General features: G+C 42.9%; 1 protein-coding gene across 4 annotated transcripts in view; it reads left to right on the forward strand.

Annotated features, from left to right (window-relative positions):
* Positions 1-2,574: 2,574 nt before the first annotated feature.
* The window catches only part of LOC106588790 (cytosolic purine 5'-nucleotidase), a 29,115-nt gene continuing 6,888 nt past the window's right edge, over positions 2,575-24,801 (forward strand). Inside the window, exons 1-14 of one of the 4 annotated variants that reach the window (XM_014178218.2) lie at positions 2,575-2,824; positions 5,698-5,830; positions 13,320-13,393; positions 18,134-18,251; positions 18,591-18,686; positions 18,831-18,922; positions 19,136-19,193; positions 19,896-19,989; positions 20,272-20,325; positions 20,492-20,575; positions 20,970-21,011; positions 21,148-21,255; positions 23,033-23,099; positions 23,399-23,569. In XM_014178218.2, coding sequence (XP_014033693.1) covers positions 5,730-5,830; positions 13,320-13,393; positions 18,134-18,251; positions 18,591-18,686; positions 18,831-18,922; positions 19,136-19,193; positions 19,896-19,989; positions 20,272-20,325; positions 20,492-20,575; positions 20,970-21,011; positions 21,148-21,255; positions 23,033-23,099; positions 23,399-23,569 — 1,159 coding nt within the window. In that variant the 5' untranslated portion in view covers positions 2,575-2,824; positions 5,698-5,729. Of the gene's footprint in view, positions 2,825-5,697; positions 5,831-10,382; positions 10,515-13,319; positions 13,394-18,133; positions 18,252-18,590; positions 18,687-18,830; positions 18,923-19,131; positions 19,194-19,706; positions 19,990-20,271; positions 20,326-20,491; positions 20,576-20,969; positions 21,012-21,147; positions 21,256-23,032; positions 23,100-23,398; positions 23,570-24,801 lie in introns of those variants that run through there. The other 3 variants (XM_014178227.2, XM_045691170.1, XM_045691171.1) reach the window with 3 other exon arrangements.

Consider the following 24,801-nt stretch of genomic DNA (forward strand, 5'->3'; position numbering starts at 1 on the left):
CTCCTTTTTATAGGGGGACCTTCCAACGATCAATAATTAATGCCGGCTGATGTCAACCTCTAGCCTGCCCAACTGGCCACAGCAGATTTCCCAGGTAAAACAACCTCTCATCAAATAACTTAAATATACTGAGTCATTGATTATAAGCACGTTTAAAGGGTTAATAACCACATTTATATTAGTGATTAAACTCACATCTAAGGAGCGGTACCTATTTTGGACGCTAGAGCCGGTAGATGGAACTGTCCGTTTTGGCGCAGTGCTGATTTCAGCAAGAAATATTTTATCTCGTTTTAGCCACTCACCTCTGAGTAAACTATATATAATGTTGTTCTAAACCTGTGCAATTTTAATTCTCAATACTATTGGACTTAGGATGCGTTTGTAGGCTGCCTAACACATTTATTCTGTAGACTAAAACCGGTAGTAATGCTGAAATGTATATTATTTTAGAAAGTGAGCCTGACGTGTTACTGCCATGTGTGAGCTACTCCCATTACTGAAAGTAATAAAGGTCCTTCTACATCATTTGACACTACAATTATGAACCACGAACTATGAAGCGTCTTGTCTCTACGTTAATAGGCCTACATCAGATATTGTCCTGCAGAGGATCCAGCACATTTCTGACATATGGCTAGATTTAGTTTGTAAATATCCCTGTATCATCCTTAGTCATCATGCAGCTTTCCAGAATCAGACCTCTCTCCACACCTCCCATGGAAATGGTTGTGTGATGCTGCCCTCTGTTGACGCAACTCGTACTGCATGGCACCAGAGCTTGGGATGGGACAGCTGCAGCTAAATACAAGGCTAGGTGCATGTGGTTAGATGGATGGATGGATGTAGACAGTGTTGGTTTTATATAGCCTGGTATTCTAAATTGCGTTAGCAGACATTTATATCTTTAAATATGACATGAGATGGATGATAGATGATAGACAGATAGATTCTAATGCCCTGTGGGCAGATTATTCAGCCATCTACTATTGGGTCAATCATACGCTATGGCATTGTTACAGTACATGGATGGTTTGGTAACCTGACAGTGCATCTCACTTTTACATGGTTTGGTAACCTGACGGTGCAGTTCACTGTTACATGGTTCGGTAACCTGACGGTGTAGCTTATTTTTTACATGGTTTGGTAACCTGACGGTGCAGTTCACTGTTACATGGTTTGGTAACCTGACGGTGCAGTTCACTGTTACATGGTTTGGTAACTTGATGGTGCAGTTAGTTCACTGTTACATGGTTTGGTTACTTGATGGTGCAGTTAGTTCACTGTTACATGGTTTGGTAACCGGAGGGTGCAGTTCACTGTTACATGGTTTGGTAACCGGAGGGTGCAGTTCACTGTTACATGGTTTGGTAACTTGACGGTGCAGCTCACTGTTACATGGTTTGGTAACTTGACGGTGCAGTTCACTGTTACATGGTTTGGTAACCTGACGGTGCAGTTCACTGTTACATGGTTTGGTAACCTGACGGTGCAGTTCACTGTTACATGGTTTGGTAACCTGACGGTGCAGCTCACTGTTACATGGTTTGGTAACTTGACGGTGCAGTTCACTGTTACATGGTTTGGTAACCTGACGGTGCAGCTCACTGTTACATGGTTTGGTAACCTGACGGTGCAGCTTAATGTTACATGGTTTGATAACCTGACGGTGCAGTTCACTGTTACATGGTTTGGTAACCTGACGGTGCAGCTCACTGTTACATGGTTTGGTAACCTGACAGTGCAGCTCACTGTTACATGGTTTGGTAACCTGACAGTGCAGCTTAATGTTACATGGTTTGGTAACCTGACAGTGCAACTTAATGTTACATGGTTTGATAACCTGACGGTGCAGCTCAAAGCCCAAATCTTGAGACTGACTAAGACAGCAGGGAAGATTATAGGCATGACACTTCCCTCCTCTCTCCAGGACAGGGTCATATCGGACCCCACACATGCACTGAACACAGAGTTCCAGCTGATGCCACCGGGGAGGTGTTATAGGATGCCTAGATGCAGGCTGAACAGAGATAAACATGATTTTTTCCCGTCATTAAAACTGCTAAACAGCAGGGGAGACACAGAGGTAGATTAGGGAGACAGTAATAACAGACTGGAGCCTGGCCCTTAGGCCTTCATCACGTGGAACTGCCACCTAGTCACATCCTTGCCTGCCATGGGGGGGGTGGTGTGTTATTCTATCTATGTTGTGTTAATTTATTCTATGCATTTATGTGGAAGCAGCAGCAGTCTCTATTGTCCAAGTCTGCATTGTAGGCCATTTTATTGTAGATCTAGGCCTACTTACTGGAGCCTATTCAGCAAAATAATAGAGAACAGAGATATAAATATATAAAAAGTATAAATTGTCAATAGATTGATTTGGAAAAACAAATCAAAGTTTGCAATAGTGTTTGCAGTAAAACTTGTGAAATTACGAAATCACAATTGTATTTTTATTCTAAATACATTTAGTGAATGAAAGGAATTGCAACAGTAGTCTCATTGACGGCCCATTGATGATATCAGAATTGTATTCAGCCTAAAATCATCACAGTTCAATAATACAATTTATGTCCCTCCCCCTTACAGCAGAAAAACGCCGCCCACTGCCTCGGTAACAATCCACTGTCAGTGGAGAGCTTTTCCAAGAAATTGCGAAAGAATCATATCTCCACGGACTGTGTATGCATAACCTATTTACTTGTTCTTCTGCGAGTGCATTTCAGATACTTTTTTCGATTTTGTTCCACGTTCATCGTGTATGAAGCGCATGCTCAGATTATCAAACGGTGCAGTTTTTGCTTTATCGAGGAATACAGAGGTGAGTGTATGTACAACCGGCCACAGAACATCCGTTTTTGCTCTATTCCACTATAGACAGTATGCCACTTTGGCTTTTCCGTGAAGGGGGAGCAGATGTGAATGGTTGTTTTGTAACCTGCTAGCTAGCTTAGCATAATGCTAATAAATGCGACAAAATAGTTAAATTGTGGCTTAACTAACGTCCATTTTGTAAATTGCCTAACGTTAGTATTTAATGCTAAACTCTCTAATCAGCTGTTAGCTGACAAGGTAGCTATAACTAGCTACATTACTAGCTAACCCCCTTGGCGACCTGCAAGCAAAGAAAAGGTGATTTGGCAGACCATTGTTTGTGCTGGCAAGATAAGCGCATAATGACAAGCCCTGCGCGAGCTGAGCCTATAATTAAAAGGTAGCTACAGTATATATTCAGGCTAACAATGAGCTAAACCTAGTTATTAAAGATGCAATATGTAACTTTTTTTGGGGCGACCCAACCAAATTCACATAGAAATACAGGTTATAGATCTTTCATTATGATTGAAAGCAAGTCTAAGAAGCTGTAGATCTGTTCTATGTGCGCTTTTTCTATGCTTCCCGTTCTTAAGTTTTGGTTTTGTATACCAGCTTCAAACAGCTGAAAATACAATATTTTTGTTTATGGAAAATATATTAGATGGTACAATGATTCTCTACACAATTACAGGTTGTTTTGTCACAAACTGAACTCAGGTGAAATATTAGCAAGTGATTTATGCATATTGCACCTTTTAAAGCACATACCTAGCTACTGAATTTAAAATGTGACCTAGCTAACTAATTTATCACTTTTTGTTGGCAACAAAATTGCTGTTAGCTACCATGCTAGCTAGCGTAGCTCAGCTGATTATTGCTTGCTACTCAAATGGAGTAGTTACTGCTAGTTTACTTGACATTCTTTTTACCTTGTGTTGATTTGCCCATTCTTTTAGGAAACGTAAAAAGTAGTTAGCTGCTACATAACGTTAGCTATCTATTTGTTTCATCAAAAACATATCTGGCATGGTGCATCATCAGCCAATCCGGCATTGATTGGGCTGACAAGGCAGGTCCAGTGTTCCCTGTAGGACCTTGGACCAAGTCTGAACACTGTATAATTTTCTATTGAGGATAAAAAATATGAACTTGGTCATTGATTGTATAGCCCATTACAAAATGTTAAAGCTATACTCTGCATTTCTTCACTGGTTTGTCAAGGAGCATAAGGCTGGAATAGGCAAACTTTTATCTATTCCAAAAAGCCAAGGGCTGTCCTTGGCCTCCTTAGAAAACTTGCTCAGTTGAGTAGTTCACACTGTGACGTCACTTTGCCTGAACCCAGTTTCAGAGCATCTCATCAAATGTCACTTTTCCCTAACACAGTTGAGAGTGAGGAAACTCATGGTTGCTGAGGATAAGTCTTTCCCTCACCCTTAGTCAGCAGATCTGGCCCTCTTGCTTACAGCTGCACTAGGGTTGGACAGCATTCCTGTGTATATTAAGACACAGTGGAGCTGATGTGGGGTATTGCTCAGAAAACGTACCTCAATCCAAGGATGAGAAATATGTTGTACTCCGAATTGTCCCAATATCCCAACTGTTACACCATGAGAAGATTGAACGACTGCTAAAAACGAGCACTCGTTCAATGTTCTCGGTGTAACAGTTGGGATAACGGGACAATTCGAAGTACAACACATTTCTCATCTCTGGATTGAGGTACATTTCCCGAGCCTTATCTCACGCCGGCACACAGTGTGCTAATATACAGGAATTCTGTACAACCCTAGTGCTGCTGTAAGCAAGGTCAGATCTGCTGGCTACCTCACCCTTCAACCCCTCAAGGTTTTCTCGCTTGTTTGTGTATTGTGTCATTTGCGAGTTGTGTGACAAAGAAAGCTGACCTCAGATTTTTCTCCTGCCCCCTCCTCTAGTCTCCTGGGACATAGAGAAGGCAGTTAATGTAAAAAAAACCTGGGCATTCTCTGGAGAGACGGCTAAAAACATAAATCTTTCCCCTGAGAATGTTACGCTGCTAAACACTGAACATATGTGCATGCTGGCACTGAAGGCTCTTTTCATTTCTGTTTTTATCATAAAAAAATAAAAATAATGTGTTACGCCTACCGTACAACTCAATTTCCTCTCACGTGTGCTCGGTTTAATCTAACCTTCCCTAGCTCTTTGTCCCTCAAACTGAGTAGCCCGGGAAGAAGTGAGTGACTCCTTTGATTTCTTCCACCTCGGTGGCCGACCGTTTTTCATTAGCCACGGTCAGGATGAGGACAGTAATTCGTCTTACATTCATCCCTTGTTCTTCTAATTCATCACCGAGTCTTGCACAGAAATGGCCTGCAAACTGCAAAGTGTGAACATTGACAGCACACGCTGTTCGATTTCTTTAGTAGTCAAGAGTGACTCAAGCTAGGGATGTGTCCCAAGTGGCACCCTGTACACTATATATGGAATAGGGTGCCACTTCGTACACAGACTTGGCCTAGTGCATTTTAGGGATTTGATAAGATTATTGTGGATCTTTTGTTCTGTCATTGACAAAACAAACAGCTGGTGTGACTGGAGGACTAGGCTCTCCCCACCCGGCGTCTCTCCCCGCCTTAGAACTACATAATTAGTCCAGATGCAGCCGGTTTTCAGGCAGTGGCTTGCAACTGTGGCTCGTTCATACAGGTTGCGCAGAGCTAGTGTAGCTAAATGTTTGAGAGTTCATACCCCTCCTGTTTGAAGATTTTAAAGATATTTGACGCTAAATAGATAAGCCTATATAATGTTCAGTTAGGTCTATGCTCAAAGCACAAGAAGAGGAAACTGCAGAATCATGTCAAAGTGAATTTCTCTTATTTTCTCCCTCTCTAGATTGACTTTCAGAGGATTGTAAAGATATAAATATGACCACTTCATGGAGCGACAGACTGCAGAACTATGCAGACCTTCCAGCCAACATGGACGGGCTGGCCATGAAGAAGTACCGCAGAGAGGCTTACCATAGGTATGTATGGATGGACACTGTCAGTGACATATTAGTTACCACAGTTATTGATACTGTCAGGGGTGACATGTTCCCGTAGGTAGGTAGGTACAGTACCAGTCAAAAGTTTGGACACACCTACTCATTCAAGGGTTTTTATTTATTTTGACTATTTTCTACATTGTAGAATAATAGTAAAGACATCAAAACTATGAAATAACACATGGAATCATGTAGTAACCAAAAAAGTGTTAAACACTTTTGGCATTCTCTCAACCAGCTTTACCTGGAATGCTTTTCCAACAGTCTTGAAGGAGTTCCCACATATGCTGAGCACTTGTTTGCTGCTTTTTCTTCACTCTGCGGTCCAACTCATCCTAAATGATCTCAATTGGGTTGAGGTCAGGTGATTGTGGAGGCCAGGTCATCTGATGCAGCACTCTCCTTCTTGGTCAAATTGCCCTTACACAGCCTGGAGGTGTGTTGGGTCATTTTCCTGTTGAAAAACAAATGATAGACCCATTAAGCACAAATCTGATGGGATGTCGTATCGCTGCAGAATGCTGTGGTAGCCATGCTGGTTGAGTGTGCCTTGAATTTGAAATAAATCACTGACAGTGTCACCAGCAAAGCACCATCACACCTCCTCCATGCTTCACGGTGGGAACCACACATGCAGAGATCATCTGTTCACTTACTCGCGTCTCGCAAAGACACGGCGGTTGGAAGCAAAAATCTCAAATTTGGACTCATCAGACCAAAGGACAGATTTCCACTGGTCTAATATCCATTGCTCGTGTTTCTTGGCCCAAGCAAGTCTCTTCTTCTTATTGGTGTCCTTTAGTAGTGGTTTCTTTGCAGCAATTAGACCATGAAGGCCTGACTCACACAATCTCCTCTGAACAGTTCATGTTGAGATGTGTCTGTTACTTGAACTCTGAAGCATTTATTTGTGTTGCAATCTGAGTGCTGCAAACTTTTCCTCTGCAGTAGAGGTAACTATGGGTCTTCCTTTCCTGTGGCGGTCCTCATGAGAGTCAGTTTCATCATAGCGCTTGATAGTTTTTGCGACTGCACTTGAAGAAACTTTCAAAGTTCTTGAAATGTTCCACATTGACTGACCTTCACGTCTTAAAGCAATGATGAATTGTAATTTCTCTTTGCTTATTTGAGCTGTTCTCGCCATAATATGGACTTGGTCTTTTACCAAATAGGTCTATCTTCTGTATACCACCCCTACCTTGTCACAACACAACTGATTGGCTCAAACACATTAAGAAGAAAATAAATTCCACAAATTAACTTTTAACAAGGCACACCTGTTAATTGAAATGCATTCCAGGTTCAGTTATTGTGAACCTCATGAAGCTGGTTGAGAGAATGAGAGAGTGTGCAAAGCTGTCATCAAGGCAAAGGGTTGTTGCTTTGAAGACTCTCAAATTTAAAATATATTTTTATATGTTTAACACTTTTTTTGTTCCTACATGATTCCACATGTGTTATTTCATAGTTTTGATGTCTTCAATATTATTCTACAATGTAGAAAATAGTAAACATAAAGAAGAACCCTTGAATGAGTATGTGTCAAAACTTTTGACTGGTACTGTGTGTATGTGGGAAGATAGCCTAGCGGTTAAGAGCTGTGGGCCAGGAACCGATAGGTTGTTGGTCGAATCCCCAAACCGACTAGGTGAAAAATCTGTCGATTATGCCCTTGAGCAAGGCACTTAACCCTAATTGCGCCTGTAGGTCGCTGTGGATAAGATCGTCTGCTAAATGACTAACATGTAAATGATGTACAATAAGATTCCGTTATATTAAGCTACTGTATGTAGCCATGTATTGTGTGTCACTGTTTTCTTTAGTCATTAGTCTACTTCAGATAATTACAGCAGCAATGACAGGACGCTATGATAATACTTGGTTGTAAATGTGTTAACTGAACCCTCTGTTTGTAAATGTCTTTCAACTTGGGGTAAACACATTTCCACTCAGCCTAATTCTCAGTTCACACCTTCATAACCACTCAGTATGTCTTGTAAATTGCTGTGGATTTGAATGTGGTGTAGATGTACGTTATTCTTTGGTCACATAGCTTGCCGACAACCTGTCAGCAATGTAGAGTATATTACAGTCAGTGTGTACTAGTTTGTTCTACACCTGTTCAGTTCTGAAGTCTCTGTGGATTTAATCTAACACTTCCTGTCTGAAGCGTCTTCCTCAGAACTTCATGACCGTTATACCAACATCCTGTTCAACTGAAACACATGTATTTTTCTCAATACTGACATGTCATTTGTGATGTGTGTGAGTTAGAGGTGGGCGATATGGGGTAAAAAATTGCCTGAATTTAGGCGAGAACGATAAGTTTACAACATGAATGTACACCACATGTTTTAAAAATGATCCTTTAGTCTACTGGTACTAGTTTGACGGTTGTAGCCATCAATTGTACCATTAACAAACATCCATTTTATATTAGCAAACTTATTTCATTTCAAACTTCACATTCATCTACTATAGGCTACTTATCGTAATGAATCCCAGCTCGTGTGTGTGTGTGTGTGTGTGTGTGTGGTCCTACACTAGCTGCGTGCAGCGGTCAAATAACCTCTCTCTATGTCCTAACTCGATAAACTAGTCCTCTAATTCGTTAAATATAGGCTAAAGTGGTGACCAGTCGTAAAATAGGTTACAATGTTTTGGCAGTCACTTACTTTTGTAATTGAAAATGAGGACCCTAAAATAGATGAGCCCTAAATGCATTTTATCTCATGACAGGAAAGAAGCCTTTGGCCATGCATGCTGGTTAGCTGGCCTTAATGGTAGACAATGGCAGTGGGCAGGAATGCCGGCTCCACGTGAGTGCGGTAAACAGGCGGCTTGTGCAACGTTTAACGTCACCAAAGAGATGTTGTGCGGGTTAATTGCAGTTATTTCATACGGTTACATAACCTATGGACATTACAGCGGCACTAAAGCTGTCACTTTTTTCTGTCACTGTGTCACTGTTAGGTCTATCTGCGTTCACTGGCACTCTGGCATCTGTCAGGAAGTCTGTAAGCGAAGCCCCTCACAACAACAGAATTGAACTGTTACTACCTGGTTGTTTTGCTGGTTTTGAGAGGGGTTGATACATTTATGTACATCTAACAACACTTTTTTGTTGAAATGTCGGTCTTAGTTTAACAAGCTTTGCAGATTCAAAAACATCAGCAACCTTTACAGAAAGAATATCTTTGCTGAAAGGCTGATGAAACCATACAATGAAACGATCCACTCAGTCAGTAAGGCGAACCACCATTTGTTAGTCTCACAGAGAAGGGTCTGTTCAACTTAGATAAACTCTTTCACGGTGGGTTCAATGTACTGTTTCCATAAGATAAGGGTACTGGTGGAACACAAATCTGCCTGATTGTCACACCGCTGTGGTCTGCCTAAGCTAGGGATTCACTGTTCGAGATAGACTACATAGAAATAGAATCACTGTGCTCTGAGGGGCTTTACCCGTTCTAGTAAATCTATTTCTACGTCGCCTGCACCTAAAAGTGAATCCCTCAGTCAGACCACAGTGGTGACAATCAGGTAATGGTAGGCTGGTACGGGAGGCCGGCCCCACACATTCAGTCTATTTGAGGCCCAGTCATCAGGTCAAAGTGGGCTGTCCCCCACCGTCACTCCTTGTCAATAGTAGGGAGAAGAGTACTCGCACACTTGGGCAACATTTATGACTCCCACTCACATTCACCTCAGTGCTAACAGCCCCAGAACATCTTGGTCTATTTGCAGGAGGGCCTGAACTGTACACCTACAGTTTGACCGTTTAACCTGTTCATGGGGGGACTGTAACAAGGAGAACTCCAGTAATCTACCCATTACTTCAAGACCCCGCTTTGTACTCAATGCTGAGAATACAGTAGGTCCTTCTTAGGCCTACTCACATTCCAGACGATTGTTATCAGTTAGCCTAGAGAGACCTCAGCTGTAAGCTACAGCTTAGTGTCAGTAGTAGGTCTACCTCACATCCAGTGCACTGACATTGTCATTGTATCATCCATATTAGGGATTGTAAGCATCAGGTAATTGGCTATTTCTGATTAAATTCTTCTGAGTTAAAGCAGTGAATGGTGTTCTCCTTATTCCTGATGGAAAGCATAGCCCCTATTCACATACCGTCTCAGAGTAGGAGTGCAGATCTAGGATCAGGTCCCTCCGGTCCATACAATCACATTTATTATTATCTAAAAGGCTAAACTGATCCTAGTACACTACGACTCTTTGCGAATCCAGGCTTGAGCCTTAGTACTGTACAGTAGCCTAGCTCCAGCGGCTTAGGGCCTGGGAGGCACTAAGTTTGTTGCTGTTTCCACCTGATGGATTGTTCTGGATGTCTTTGAGGGCTAGAGCAAACAACTCCCTCCCACCAACAACACTAGTGACAAACGGGCACCACAAACAACAAAACATAACAGAGAATGACGCAGAATGGCAACAATAATTTTTGCAACAAGTCAGAAATTGAATGGCAAGGAAGCAAAGAGAGTGGGCTCTTTTGTTTCTGGGCTGGAGTTGGAATAACATTATGTAAGCGGGCTAGGTCAGAGCCCAGGCTAGTACACTTTTAGTCACGACACAGAATGCATCGTATGTCTGCCGTCGGGCTTAACTCGCAATGGAAGCTGGTTCAGTATGGAGCTGCAGCAAGGTAACGACAAAATATTGGATCATTTATGAATGTATTATGGTCTATTTCCTAGGTCCGTGACGATACCAGGATCATAATAGCTGTGTTCAAATACCCATACTAATATACTGTATACTACATACTTAATGAGTGTGTATACTACATACTATTAGTTAATTTTAGTATACTGTAAAAGAACTGTATCCTTTCAGTTGAGTGTACTAGTGCTTTGCCTGTCTACCGGAAGTTGATGCTGTTGCTATGCAACCTCTTGCTAGCTTGTTAGCATAACAAATGACTAGCTAGACCTTTTACGATTTCGGGTGTGTGCATCATTTCAATCTGGAGCGTTTGTAAATTCAGAGCGTTTGGCTCTTGGAGCGTTGAGAGCGCACACACTGGACTCTCTGGTCGAGGAGTAGGGTTGATCTGAGCGTTCTGACCTCACAACGGCAGTCAAGCACCCAAGCTAACTGGCTAGCTTGTTAGCTACTTCCAGACAAAAATGAGAGAACACCTCTTTGACCATTTTCCTCGCCCTAGCAGAGCTGGTTATCCAGAGTGGTGGTGACTGTAACTGTGCTGCTGGCAACATTTTAATGACGTTTTTTTTTTTTTTTTGCCAACGTTTCACACCGGCCATATTCAATGGGTGTTGAGTGTTCATAAATTCAGCAGTTATTCTGCGCTCTGGCACACTCAGACGAGAGTGCTCTGAAGTAGGAGAAGATAGCCAGAGTGAATTTACAAACGTGCCCTCAGACGAGACGAGAGTGCTCTGAAATCGGAGTAGATAGCCTGAATTAGCAATGCCCGTTGAGAATGCACAATGACTAAACCACGTAGCTAAGAATGAAGTGAATAATCATGTCAATAAGCGTTGGGTAGTTAGTTATATAGCATATAGGTAATATACTGCCTGGCAAATTCGATATGTTAGTAGCCAACTAACTTTAGGACGGTAGCTAGCTTATATACTGCTGTGATGATATGCTATGCGGTTCGTAAGGTTAGCTAACTGTCAGCCAACATAACGTGTAATGTAACTTATTTCAAAAGTCATTACTTTATTACATTGCTCAACATTTTCTTAACATTTGTCTTAATTCGTTAAAGCAATGAATTTGTATCCTTTCTCGTTGGACTTTAGCTGCATATTTTCCACCATTTTTTTTCAAATCTGAAAACGTTGTGAAGCCACACCCATTTTGCATTATGGGCCCTAAAAGCACGGAAATTGTGTACATTGCTTGTATACATCGTATTTTGGCGAATTTAGTATGACTTCCGGAACTTTTGGCATACTAACTATATCCATACTATGACCAATAAGCATACTACATACTCAATTTAAGTCACAAATAGTACATTTGTGTGGTTAGTATGAGTATTCGATCATAGTGAATATGTTTTCCATGGTTAAAATGAAAACGCAAAGCAGACAATTCTTTGCTCCTTTAAAAACCTGCTGTATTTAAAATATTGTGTTCAATAGCTTGGAAAATATATAAATGTGACTTGATGACAACATAATGATGTCTGTTACCAACAATAGGACTTTTTTCGTAAAGAAGTTAAATCTTTTTTTATTTGTTATACATTTTTTTGCCGTGATACTAACGAGTATTGCGATACTGGTATTGTCCTGGACCTACTATTTCCCTGAATAGGAAAAGGGTAGTGTTAGGGTAGTGTTAGGGTGTTGTGGAAATGAGGATTGTGTCATAGATGTTGATTGATTGTTTCGGAGCAAAGAAAAACCGGTTTGTGGAATGCCTGTCAACATGTTTTCAATCTCATTAACAGATATGTAGTTGTTGAACTGGATTTACTAGTTGTATGAAATATTTAAAAAAAATGGCTAGATTAATTATGTTGATTTGTGTGAAAACATCTGGAGACCTTTTTTGAATACCAACATATTTATTTAAAAAAAAGTGAAATTCTATGTGTAGCCTAATCTTTTTTTATACAAGTTACTTTGCAGTATAAGTTGTTTTGTGGTAGCTTGTTCAAAAGCTGTAGGTAGCAGGCTAGGCTGAGCTAACACGGTAAAGCCTAGAACCAGAGGAACAGAGATCTCTCTGACTGGAGCTGCCTGGCCTGCCACTGGAGATGGCTGGCCTGCCACTGGAGATGGCTGGATCAGAAAGTGTCAGGCAGGATATGCCAACAATGCCGACCACTCCGGCCATGCAGGTCCCCCTACCGTGCCTTCAGATTTAACACCGGGAACAGCTGAGCTAGTTGAGCTGCCACCGTAAACATGCTGTCTATGCAGAATGGAGAGTCATGTTCATTAGGTACCAAACGGACTGAAACAGGGATGGAACTTGTCCAATAAGAAATGCTCATTTTGTTGTCCATTGCAAAATGTTTTGCTATAGTGTGCACTTGTGAACCTACCCTGTAGGAAGCAATGCACTGTCTAAGGGCTAATAATGCATTTTAAAGGTTAAAAAGCTCAGACAGCGAGTCTAGCTGTCTAATACTCAAATTCCTATGTTTTTAAGACACGTGGGAACGGGCCTTGTAAGGCTAGAGAAAATAGGAGCTTGTTGACTTCATTATCTCTGCCAGATTGTTTCTAATATCTGTTTTGAGGCCATGCATATCAATTGTAGATGTTTGTTAGGCTATATTTAAAAATGAAAACCATGACTAGATGGCTAACATATGATTTAATCCCAAAAATACCTCTGCTCATTCTTCTTCTGTGAGAGGCAATTTGTCCTAATGTTCTCCTTGCACACAGAGGTAGAGCTCTCTTGTATGTTTCTCAAAATCACTCTTCTGATTCTATCCTTCTGTTTCCTTCCTTTTTAGAGTTTTTGTAAACAGAAGCTTGGCCATGGAGAAGATTAAATGCTTTGGTTTTGATATGGATTACACTCTAGCCGGTAAGTGCACTACAGTCGCTGCCCTGGCCGTCAACACTTCTTTACTGTGTGTGTGCCCTCAGCCCACCGTCACTACTTTACAATGTAGGCTCAACTCTAATTTGGTTGACATAGCAACTAGTTGTCGGCCATATTGATTTCTCCTTCAGTGTTTGTTGACAAAGTACACCGGGTCAGAACAGGGGCTCACTTGTCATTCGATAAACCCAGACCAGACTCACTGGGGCCTAGTGGGACTAGGGGTGGTGGGTAGAAGGACAGGGGAGGTGTAGGTGTCTTGGGGTACAGCGACGATGGAAAAAGGTGATGAGTTCTTCAGAAGGATACTGTAACGGAGGAAAATGCGTTAACTGAATCTGTAATCCGATTTAGATGTTAGTTTAGATGTATTGTTTTTAGTCTCTTCTGTCATTGGAATTTGCAAACAACAAAACTCTTTGACCTCAAGTGATTGGCTAAGACTATCCTCAATTTCTAAATATTAACATTAGTACAGTTTCTCTGTATTTGAGTAAGCAATAGTAAAAGAAATTAGCAGTAATCTTCTAATTGTTTTCTAAGTGACAATAGGTTGTCTGTAATCCATTGACCTGACCGTCAACCACATGAAGGCTAAACCCAGTTAGGGGACATTGCTTGACACAATGTCTAAATGATGGCGTTGACATGAGTCCTTGCCCGATTTTAACCGCAAGGCGCACCAGAACCCTAGATGAGGTTCTCCCCAGTGACCGGCAGGAGGCTGAGGTGTCGCTGTGTCGCGCTCTGGCCAGGGAGGCCACAGCCCGTTCCTGCGGTCGCAACTCGAGCGTTGAGTGAAGCGATACGATAGCCTTGGCATCTTGTAAACATCATCACTTGGTTATGGGCCATCCCATATAAAGAGGCTACATGTCAACAGTTGAGCGTCCGTAAAATCTGCCCTCAGATGATGGAAATGGGATATGGGCCGTGTGTTTGCGGGTACAAGCGATCCCCTTTCCCTAGGGATGACCCCCTCCTCAAAGTCTCACACACACACACACACACACACACACACACACACACACACTGTATTTATAGATGAATTACCAACCCTCCACTTAGCTGAGTCACTGAAGCACGTTTAGCTAGCTAGGTAGCGTCTTGACCAATGTTGATAGGACTTTACGCCTGAGGAGTCAGACCCCTCACTGGGACGACTTCTCACGGCAGCAGCTAGGCTACACATTGGTTTCTCTTTCTAGTGAGGATTTAAAAAGAGGGCCGTTAGGAGTTGTCCACAATTCTTCTCATACAACATGGTTAAATGTACAACAAATCCTCTGACTGTAAGTAGACCATAACCAGACAGTGGTCCTATACGTTCATATTAGGATCATGAAATCTGGCAAATGTTAAACCATGTTCCTCTAGGATAGGCCTTCTGTCAATAGCTTTGTGTCGCACGGAGGAGATCAAATGTCCTCCAGTCTATCCATGTCAATACGATACAGTATTTCCATATCAAGATCACGGTGCCTGATAAAAGAAAAGGACATGCGTTGAACCATGCCCTTCTATGATAGGTCATCCGTCATTAACTGTGGTTTATATCAAAGGTCGTGAAATCATCCGCTGATGACAGCTCTATGTGGCCTAACACTGTCCCTGCCCACTCGCCTCGAGCAAATTACCGTGGTAACTAGATACCCCGGCAACGCTGGCTGACACATCTGTCCTCGACGACTCGCTGTTCTGAAAACGCAACATAGAGGCTTCACTGTACTGTAGTTCAAATGACACACTGTACACACACACACACACACACACACACACACACACACACACACACACACACACACACACACTGTTCTGAAAACAACCCAGTGAGAGACTCGACTGTTCTGAGAAGCTCAAATGACACTGGAGCCACACTGTCGACCTGCTAGTTCTATGGGGCACGGGATTATTTTTCACTGTTCTATTGTAGCATGGTGATTAGCCTGAAAGCCATTCGTTTTGGAATAAGCTAGACTATGCTATGCTAACTCTTAGTAGCTTGGGCTCCGCTCTGCCAAAGGCTAACAGTACTCATGTTAATTTATGTTATTTTGACAAGGTGTTGCTGTCTAATAAAGATACTACTGTCTGAGTGACAGCGATGTCTGGACCCACCTCCGATACAGCTAGATAATTACTTAGGCCTATAATTAGCAACCAGGAAGTTGTACAGAAGACACTTCATATGTCATAAGCTATGGCTACGATCCATATGGCACCCTATTCCCGATACAGTACACTTCTTTTGACCTGGTGCCATAGGGCTCTGGTCAAAATTAGTGCACTATATTGGGAATAGGGTGCCATTTGGGATGAAGGCTGTTTATGTATCTGTATATAGCACAGTCTCGTCCAATAGGTTTACAGGTCTACGACCATGTTTTAGTTAAAGGGTAAAGTTGTTTACCATTAGGTGAGGGGTATAGCTTACATTTGAAGGGCTGTAAATTCTAGCCTGGTCTCTCTCTCTCTCTCTCTCACACTCACACGCACACACACACACACACACACACACACACACACACACACACACACAGCTTAAGGGGAGTATAATTATCTGTCGACGACTGCATCAGGAGAGGAGCTTAGTGTGTGTTTGAGTTACCAGGCTATAATTTACTACTTTCCAGTGTCAATTCCGTCCCAAATGTAAGGTATACCCCTCACCTATGAGTAAACAAATCAACTATTTCAACTTAAACATGGTCACAGACCAGTAAATCTAATGGACTAGACCAGGGATGGGCCACCGAACAATTTCAACTTTCTGTTGAGAGTTAGAATAATAGAACACACAAGGTGCAATTTTTTTTTAGATTGGTAAATTAGTCTAGCGTCCACCTATTTAAACTTGTAGTAACCATGGCCAAATTACCGACCGGGGTGGGGCCAGTTATCATATTAAAAACTGCAAACTTTTCTGTTCACCCCATGGCAAAATGTGTAGAACTGCAGGAAATGACCTTTTTTAAAACATACGTTTTTTATTTTCGTTGTCACGAGGGGGGCCGCTGAAATGTTTTGCTCGCAAGGTGGGGGCGTGGATGTGGGTATGCAGACCCACTGCAACTCCTCATGATGAGTTCCGTTTTTTTGTGACCCCCCCACTCCCATCAAAGTTGCCTATCCCTGGACTAGACTGTGTTATATATAGAGACATAAATAGGCTGTGCGTGTGTTTCCACGCCTGTCTGTGTGTGTTTAAGCTAAAGCTGTCTGAAGGTCACAGCAGGGGACAGTGCAGAGAGAGAGAACTCTGCTCATCGCCGGCCAACCAAAGAGAGAGCTGATCGGGAAGGTGACGGAGGGGAAAATACTCTTAAAATAGGTTTCTTTGTAACAGCCACAGAGCTTAGGGAAATGGAGGCAGGGATGAGGAGGGAGGAAAGGTGGGAGGGGCTATTTGTATGGAGAAGTCTGGCCCAGGACTGTGCGACTCTTCGAGGCTGCAGCACTGGGCATGATGCCCACCACTCCTCTGCTTCGCTAGCTAGCTAGCCAGGGACACTGGAACACCACAGGGGATTTGAACTCACCAGAGAGAGAGAGAGAGAGAAAACACACAATTGGGCTAAGAAGCAAACACACAAATGGGTAAATGTGCACGCACACACATTACACCAAGATGGGTATTCACACTCCTCTTTCTCTGTCTGTCTGTGTGCACGCGCTAACTCAGTAAGACGCCTATTCCTTCCACGTTTGGGGTCTCGGCGCTAGCTAGCCTATCCCCACATCGTCCTTCCTGCTCCCTCTAAGCATCAGCCAAGTCCTCCCCTCCTGCAGCCTGACTGGACCTAATGTGGAAAAACAGCCTTTATATTAATGCCATCTGACAGAACCTTCTTCCAACGTCAGTTAGCATTCTAATCGGCTGATAGGCCCCTCTGGCCCAGGCCTGGACATTGTATCCCTCTCTACTTTTCCCCTTCATCCATGGCTTGGCTCGCCAGGCCTGGGGGTGTGTTCATTAGGCACCAAACGGCGGAAAACAGACTGAAACAGGGAGGGCCTAAATGGACCTGCCCAATAAGAAAGGCTCATCCTTTTCCGTTGCAAAACCTTGTAAACTGTTTTCTGTCACGTGCCCTAATGAACAGGGCCCTGGAGATGCCTGGTTGTTTGGTGTCTGAATGTCATCGTCTCCACGGGCCTCATTAGTATCAGAGTCCAGAGCTGAGCTATGGATCCTGTTTCTCCACGGATTAGATCCTAGGATATTCAGGCCCCAGAGTGTGTGTGTGTGTGTGTGTGTGTGTGTGTGTGTGTGTGTGTGTGTGTGTGTGTGTGTGTGTGTGTGTGTGTGCGTGCGTGCCCGGGCGTGTGTGCGCATGCACTTTAGGGGGAGAGGGGCTAGGCTATGTTATTACCAACAGTATCTCGGATACCATGACGGTTAGAGTTATTTTTATAATACCTGTTTCACGTTGCATCGCCATCATGTCACGTTGCAATAGCTTACGTGCTGTTATCTAGTCGAGGTGAATGGGTCCACATTGGCTGGTTCTGGATAAATTGGAGGCTGCTATTTACAGAGTGGTCCGTTCGCGAACAGGCAATTAGACTTGAGTTCCTCCTATGTCCTTTTCCTAAATGTATGGTGTCAGTGTAATTGCGTCACTGTATAGGCTTCGTGGACTGCTGCTGTGTGACTCTGTGTAGTCTACACCGGCTTGTGTTAAACGCTAACGTCTGTCTGTCTGTCTTTCTCTTCTCCAGTGTACAAGTCTCCAGAGTATGAGTCTCTGGGCTTTGAGCTGACCGTGGAGCGCCTGGTCCACATCGGTTACCCCCAGGAGCTGCTCAGCTTCGTCTACGACCCCGCCTTCCCCACCAGGTGACCACCAATCACATCATACCGTTAATGTTGTTGCCATGGTGATGGCATTATACTGCTATATATATATATATATAGATAGATAGATAGTATAATTTTTTTACTGGAAAACACTTTGATGTCAACGGGGCACCAGCTGTACTTTATTACCAGGTACCTATTACTTATCACATCATGGTTGCCATGGTGAGGCTATTTTTGTACCTGGATGCTGGGTTTCTAATTTGGTCCTGGTTGTAGCTAGGTAGATTTTCTGATGGGCTTTTAAAGATCATGTATAAACCATTTGTAGATGTATTCTAACTGACTGAATGATGTTGTTTCTCTGTATTTCTTCAGAGGCCTGGTGTTTGACACCATGTATGGGAACCTGTTGAAGGTGGACGCGTATGGCAACATCCTGGTCTGTGTCCACGGCTTCAATTTCCTACGAGGGTAAATGGTGAACCCAACACTCTCCTAACCTTCTCGCAATGTCCCCACTCCCCAGATCATTGAGCGGGTTTGAAGGTTAGATCCCGGTCTACCTGCCAAGAAATTCTCCTGACGTTGCATTTTCTTTTTCTCTTCTCTCCCCAGACCTGAAATACGGGAGCTATACCCGAACAAGTTCATCCAACGTGACGACACTGAACGTTTCTATATCCTCAACACTCTCTTCAACTTGCCAGGTAGAAGGAGGAGAGATTCTGTCCATGCCAGAGCCATTCAATTATTTAAAAATGTGTTTATCTCCATCTAGATTCAACTGTCATTCATAAGAGGGACAAGCCCAGACATGCCCTCCATTTTGTCTGAGCACAGTTTGAGGCAAGGCCATGGAGATCAACTCAACTTTATTGACACTCGATTGATTTTACAGTACAGTTTCCCTCTCTCTCCAGAGACCTACCTCTTTGCCTGCCTCGTGGACTTCTTCTCAAACTGTGACAGATATGCAAGGTAAGGAATCCCTAGTCATACTACCCACCTTATCTTTCTTGTGTGTTATATACAAGTAATTCCTGGATATGACATGGCAACATTGATAAGCCAATTAGACAACATGACAACAGGGTAGGTCCATATCTCCAATAAAAATCCTCCAATAAGGAAATACTATTGCCCTAACCCTGTTAAGCCTGAGTAATAGGACCACCCTTTTATTGTGTCATAAACAAGATACTTTATTAGGATTACTCAGCTATCTGAATGATTATTGGTCTTCGATACTAATCATTCCACGAATGCATGCAGTAACTTAATTCCATATTTTCAGATTTCATTACGTTTATTATTTAAATTAATCTGTAATGACTAATCATCTAGCATGATGTAATATCATGTCAATCGTCTCGATATAATTATACAATCATTTGTTAGCGATTAGTTTTAATGAATTCTTTGTGTGATGATGTGATCTGCAATGGAATGGCTGCATGTCTTCTCCTCTGAAACGAGCTGTTGGTCTTTTAGGGGGAGATTGCTTTCCTGTTTGGCTGGAAACCACCTCAAACAAGGGAAGACTATCCCATTTAAAAGCAAAACAAAAACAAAACAAAAAATGTAGTGAAAATGGCTACTAGCGTTTTAAAGCAAAGCTCTCTGTCTGGCCTTGGCCTGTCCACTGGCTCTGTGTGTCCCTCTCCTCCCCCCTTACCTCAGCTGTGAGACTGGCTTTAAAGATGGCGACCTCTTCATGTCCTTCAAGAGCATGTTCCAGGACATCCGCGACGCCGTCGACTGGGTCCACTTCAAGGTAGCTTGATGAGGAAGTCTTTCACAATGCAATCATTTGTTCACTTCAATTCACTTTACATCCGTTTCAAGGTATTATATGGGGCTAAACGCCCAATGATTATCTTTATCTTGAAGCAATCATTTACTGTTTATCGTAGTGCTAATGGTATGTACCCTGAAAATAATTGACATGGTTTACAGTGAGTGTCATCATAAAGAACTCATTTTGTATGATATATAGATGCGTGCTTGTTATTTTTCGATGTATTTCAACCTATTTACCTGTAGTCCTGTCTTCCAGGGCACCCTGAAGGAAAAGACAGTGGAGAACCTTGAAAAGTACGTAGTGAGAGACGTAAGTACGCACATGAACATTTTATCAGCCCCTTTACCGCTCTGACATGACGACTTCAAAACCTGATGAGAAGTTAACATTTACTTTACGTCTCTGTCTGTATGCCTGTACGAACACACTGTATAGGATAATGGCGTTGTAATATGTAGTGTTCTCTCTCATGAAGGCAAAGCTGCCTCTCCTGCTGAGTAGAATGAATGAAGTAGCCAAGGTGTTCCTGGCCACCAACAGTGACTACAAATACACACACGTGAGTACACAGTACTGACCACGCTAAGTGCCCAGGTCCACTGTTTATACACACACACACACACACACACACACACACACACACACACACACACACACAGAGGAATGGATGCTTCACATGCACAGCACCCAGTAACAGACACCCTTCAGAGTCCAAAACAATAGTTAAGTCCTGCCTTGTTAAACGTCCATGCAAAACAACATTTAATATGCAAAGCAAACGTACACACAGCTTCACAAAACATGTCCTGGCAAACTGTCACGTTTGCATCTGAAACCGGGGTGACGTGTTCGCGTACTGAACTGGGGCAGATAGCTGCGGTATCTGTCCCAGTCACAAAGACATTTAAATGAGATGACTAATAGACTCATTATGTTGTTGAATTTTCTCACAGAAGATCATGACATACCTGTTTGACTTCCCCCACGGCCCAAAGGTAAGAGAATCATATCAACGTTCATACACGGCCTTCTCCCGTAGACATGAAATCTTGTTAACTTACGTAGATGCATGTAGTTAACTATAGACGGTACACATTGACCAGAATCTGTCTGTGTGTGGTTGGGTTGCAGCACGGGACGTCCCACCGGCCGTGGCAGTCCTACTTTGACCTGATTCTGGTGGACGCCAGGAAGCCTCTGTTCTTTGGAGAGGGAACGGTGCTCAGACAAGTCGACACAGTGAGTAATTACACCATCACATCTCTACACTCACGTAGATGGAGAACGGGTTCTGTCAGAACACCGTGCCAAGACTTTTGAGTGTGGTAGCCTAATAGTGTGGTAGCCTAATAGTGTGGTAGCCTAATAGTGTGGTAGCCTAATAGTGTGGTAGCCTAATAGTGTGGTAGCCTAATAGTGTGGTAGCCTATTGGTGTGGTAGCCTAATGGTGTGGTAGCCTAATGGTGTGGTAGCCTAATGGTGTGGTAGCCTAATGGTGTGGTAGCCTAATGGTGTGGTAGCCTAATGGTGTGGTAGCCTAATGGTGTGGTAGCCTATTGGTGTGGTAGCCTAATAGTGTGGTAGCCTATTGGTGTGGTAGCCTAATGGTGTGGTAGCCTAATGGTGTGGTAGCCTAATGGTGTGGTAGCCTAATAGTGTGGTAGCCTATTGGTGTGGTAGCCTAATGGTGTGGTAGCCTAATGGTGTGGTAGCCTAATGGTGTGGTAGCCTAATGGTGTGGTAGCCTAATGGTGTGGTAGCCTAATGGTGTGGTAGCCTAATGGTGTGGTAGCCTAATGGTGTGGTAGCCTAATGGTGTGGTAGCCTAATGGTGTGGTAGCCTAATGGTGTGGTAGCCTAATGGTGTGGTAGCCTAATGGTGTGGTAGCCTAATGGTGTGGTAGCCTAATGGTGTGGTAGCCTAATGGTGTGGTAGCCTAATGGTGTGGTAGCCTAATGGTGTGGTAGCCTAATGGTGTGGTAGCCTATTGGTGTGGTAGCCTAATGGTGTGGTAGCCTAATTGTGTGACCAATTTAGCTATTAGGCTACCACACTATGTGAAGTACAACTTGTAAAGAATTATAATTTGAGCAAGTTGAGGTGACTAATCTGCTTGGAGTAACCCTGGATTGTAAACTGTCATGGTCAAAGAATATTGATTCAATAGTAGCTAAGATGGGGAGAAGTCTGTCCATAATAAACAAGGCAGGTCCTACAAGCCCTGGTTTTGTCGCACCCGGACTACTGTTCAGTCTTCTGGTCAGGTGCCACATAAAGGGACTTAGGAAAATTGCAATTGGCTCAGAACAAGGCAGCCCGGCTGGCCCTTGGATGCACACAGAGAGCTAACATTAACAATATGCATGTCAATCTCTCATGGCTCAAAGTGGAGGACACCCATGCATACCCCACAAGACATGACGCCAGAGGTCTCTTCACAGTCCAGAACAGACTATGGGAGGCGCACAGCACTACATAGAGCCATGACTACATGGAACTCTATTCCACATCAAGTAACTGATGCAAGCAGTAAAATTAGATGAAAACATTTTTTTAAACTGATAAATACACCTTATGGAACAGGGGGACTGTGAAGCAACACAAACATAGGCACAGACACATGCATACACACACATGATAACATGCGCACTACACACACACGTACACATGGATTTTGTACTGTAGATATGTGGTAGTGGTGGAGTAGGGGCCTGAGGGCACACAGTGTGTTGTGAAATCTGTGAATGTAATGTTTTTAAAATTGTATAAACTGCCTTAATTTTGCTGGACCCCAGGAAGAGTAGCTGCTGCTTTGGCAGGAACTAATGGGGATCCATAATAAATCCAAATACTTGACATTGTTTTGCGGTGAAGCTACTGTTCTATGTGTTCTCTGGTGTTCGAGGTGAAGCTACTGTTCTATGTGTTCTCTGGTGTTCGAGGTGAAGCTACTGTTCTATGTGTTCTCTGGTGTTAGAGGTGAAGCTACTGTTCTATGTGTTCTCTGGTGTTAGGCGACAGGGCGGCTGAAGATCGGGACCTACACCGGACCCTTGCACCACGGCATCGTCTACTCTGGAGGTAAGATGCAGTACGTGGGGAAATGCACTGACTCACAGCACAAACCACCAGACAGCCAGACAGCACTGCAAACTTCACAAATCATCTAACTAGCAGAGTACTTCTAAACAAGATGGATCTCAGTTAACCTTTTATTTAGCCAGCATAGTCTCAACAACTTTCACTGTTCTCCAGGGAGGTCTGCTATCCCTAAAAACAAAACAATGGTATAAAACTAAAAACAACGTGGTACAAATCTTTAATAAAACAACGATGTCCAGTAACATCTACATTTCAATATGTCCCTCTCTCTCGCCCAGGTTCTTCTGACATTGTGTGTGACCTGCTGGGGGCCAAGGGGAAGGACATCGTCTACATCGGAGACCACATCTTCGGGGACATCCTCAAGTCCAAGAAACGCCAGGGCTGGAGGACCTTCCTCGTCATCCCCGAGCTGGCCCAGGAGTTGCATGTCTGGACTGACAAGAGCTGTGAGTCACACACGCACTCAGTCTCTCTCACACACACACACAGTCACCCACACAAAAGGACGGGTGGTCATTCCCATGCAAGCAGCCAGACAGACACACAGATACTCGTACATAAAAAGGCAGATAGGCACACTGGAGAGCACTGGTCTGTAGCTCAGTTGGTAGAGCATGGTGCTTGCAATGCCAGAATTATGGGTTCGGTTCCCGGGACCACCCGTACGTAAAATGTATTCACGCATGACTGTAAGTCACTTTGGATAAAAGCGTCTGCTAAATGGCGTATAGTGCGTTCCGAAAGTATTCGTACCCCTTGACTTATACCACATTTTGTTGTGTTACAGCCTGAATTCAACATGGATTCAATAAAAATGTTTTCTCTCACCCATCTACACACATTACCCCCATAATGACAAAGTGAAAACATTTTTGTGTTTTTATTGAAAATGAAATACTGAAATATCTCATTTACTAAGTTAGAATCATCTTAGGCAGCGATTACAGCTGTGAGTCTTTCTGGGTAAGTTTCTAAGAGCTTTGCACACCTGTGTTGTACAATATTTTCACATGATTCTTTTTAAAATTCTTTAAGCTCTGTTAAATTTGTTGTTGATCATTTCTAGACAACCATTTTCAAGTCTTGTCATAGATTTTCAAGCCAATTGAAGTCAAAACTGTAACTATGCCACTCAGGAGCATTCAATGTCATCTTGGTAAGCAACTCCAGTGTATTTGGCCTTGTGTTTTAGGTTATTGTCCTGCTGAAAGGTGAATTTGTCTCCCAGTGTCTGTTGGAACGCAGACTGAACCAGGTTCTCCTCTAGGATTTTGCCTGTGCTTAGCTCTATTTAATCTTATGCTAAAAAAACTCCCTAGTCCTTGCTGGTGACAAGCATACCCATAACAGGATGCAGCCATCACTATGCTTGAAAATATGAAGAGTGGTCCTCAGTGATGTGTTGGATTTGCCCCAAATGTAACACTTTGTATTCAGGACATAAAGTTTATTTCTTTGCCACATTTCTTGCAGTTTTAGTTTTGTGCCTTATTGCAAGCAAGATGCATATTTTTCAATATTTATTTTCTCTACAGGCTTCCTTCTTTTCACTCTGTCATTTGTTAGTATTGTGGAGTAACTACAAAGCTGTTAATTCATCCTCAGTTTTCTCCTATCACGACCATTCAACTCTGTAACTGTTTTAAAGTCATGGTGGCCTCATGGTGAAATCCCTGAG

The sequence above is a fragment of the Salmo salar genome, chromosome ssa12 (assembly GCF_905237065.1).
Source record: "Salmo salar chromosome ssa12, Ssal_v3.1, whole genome shotgun sequence".
NCBI classification, from domain to species: domain Eukaryota; kingdom Metazoa; phylum Chordata; class Actinopteri; order Salmoniformes; family Salmonidae; genus Salmo; species Salmo salar.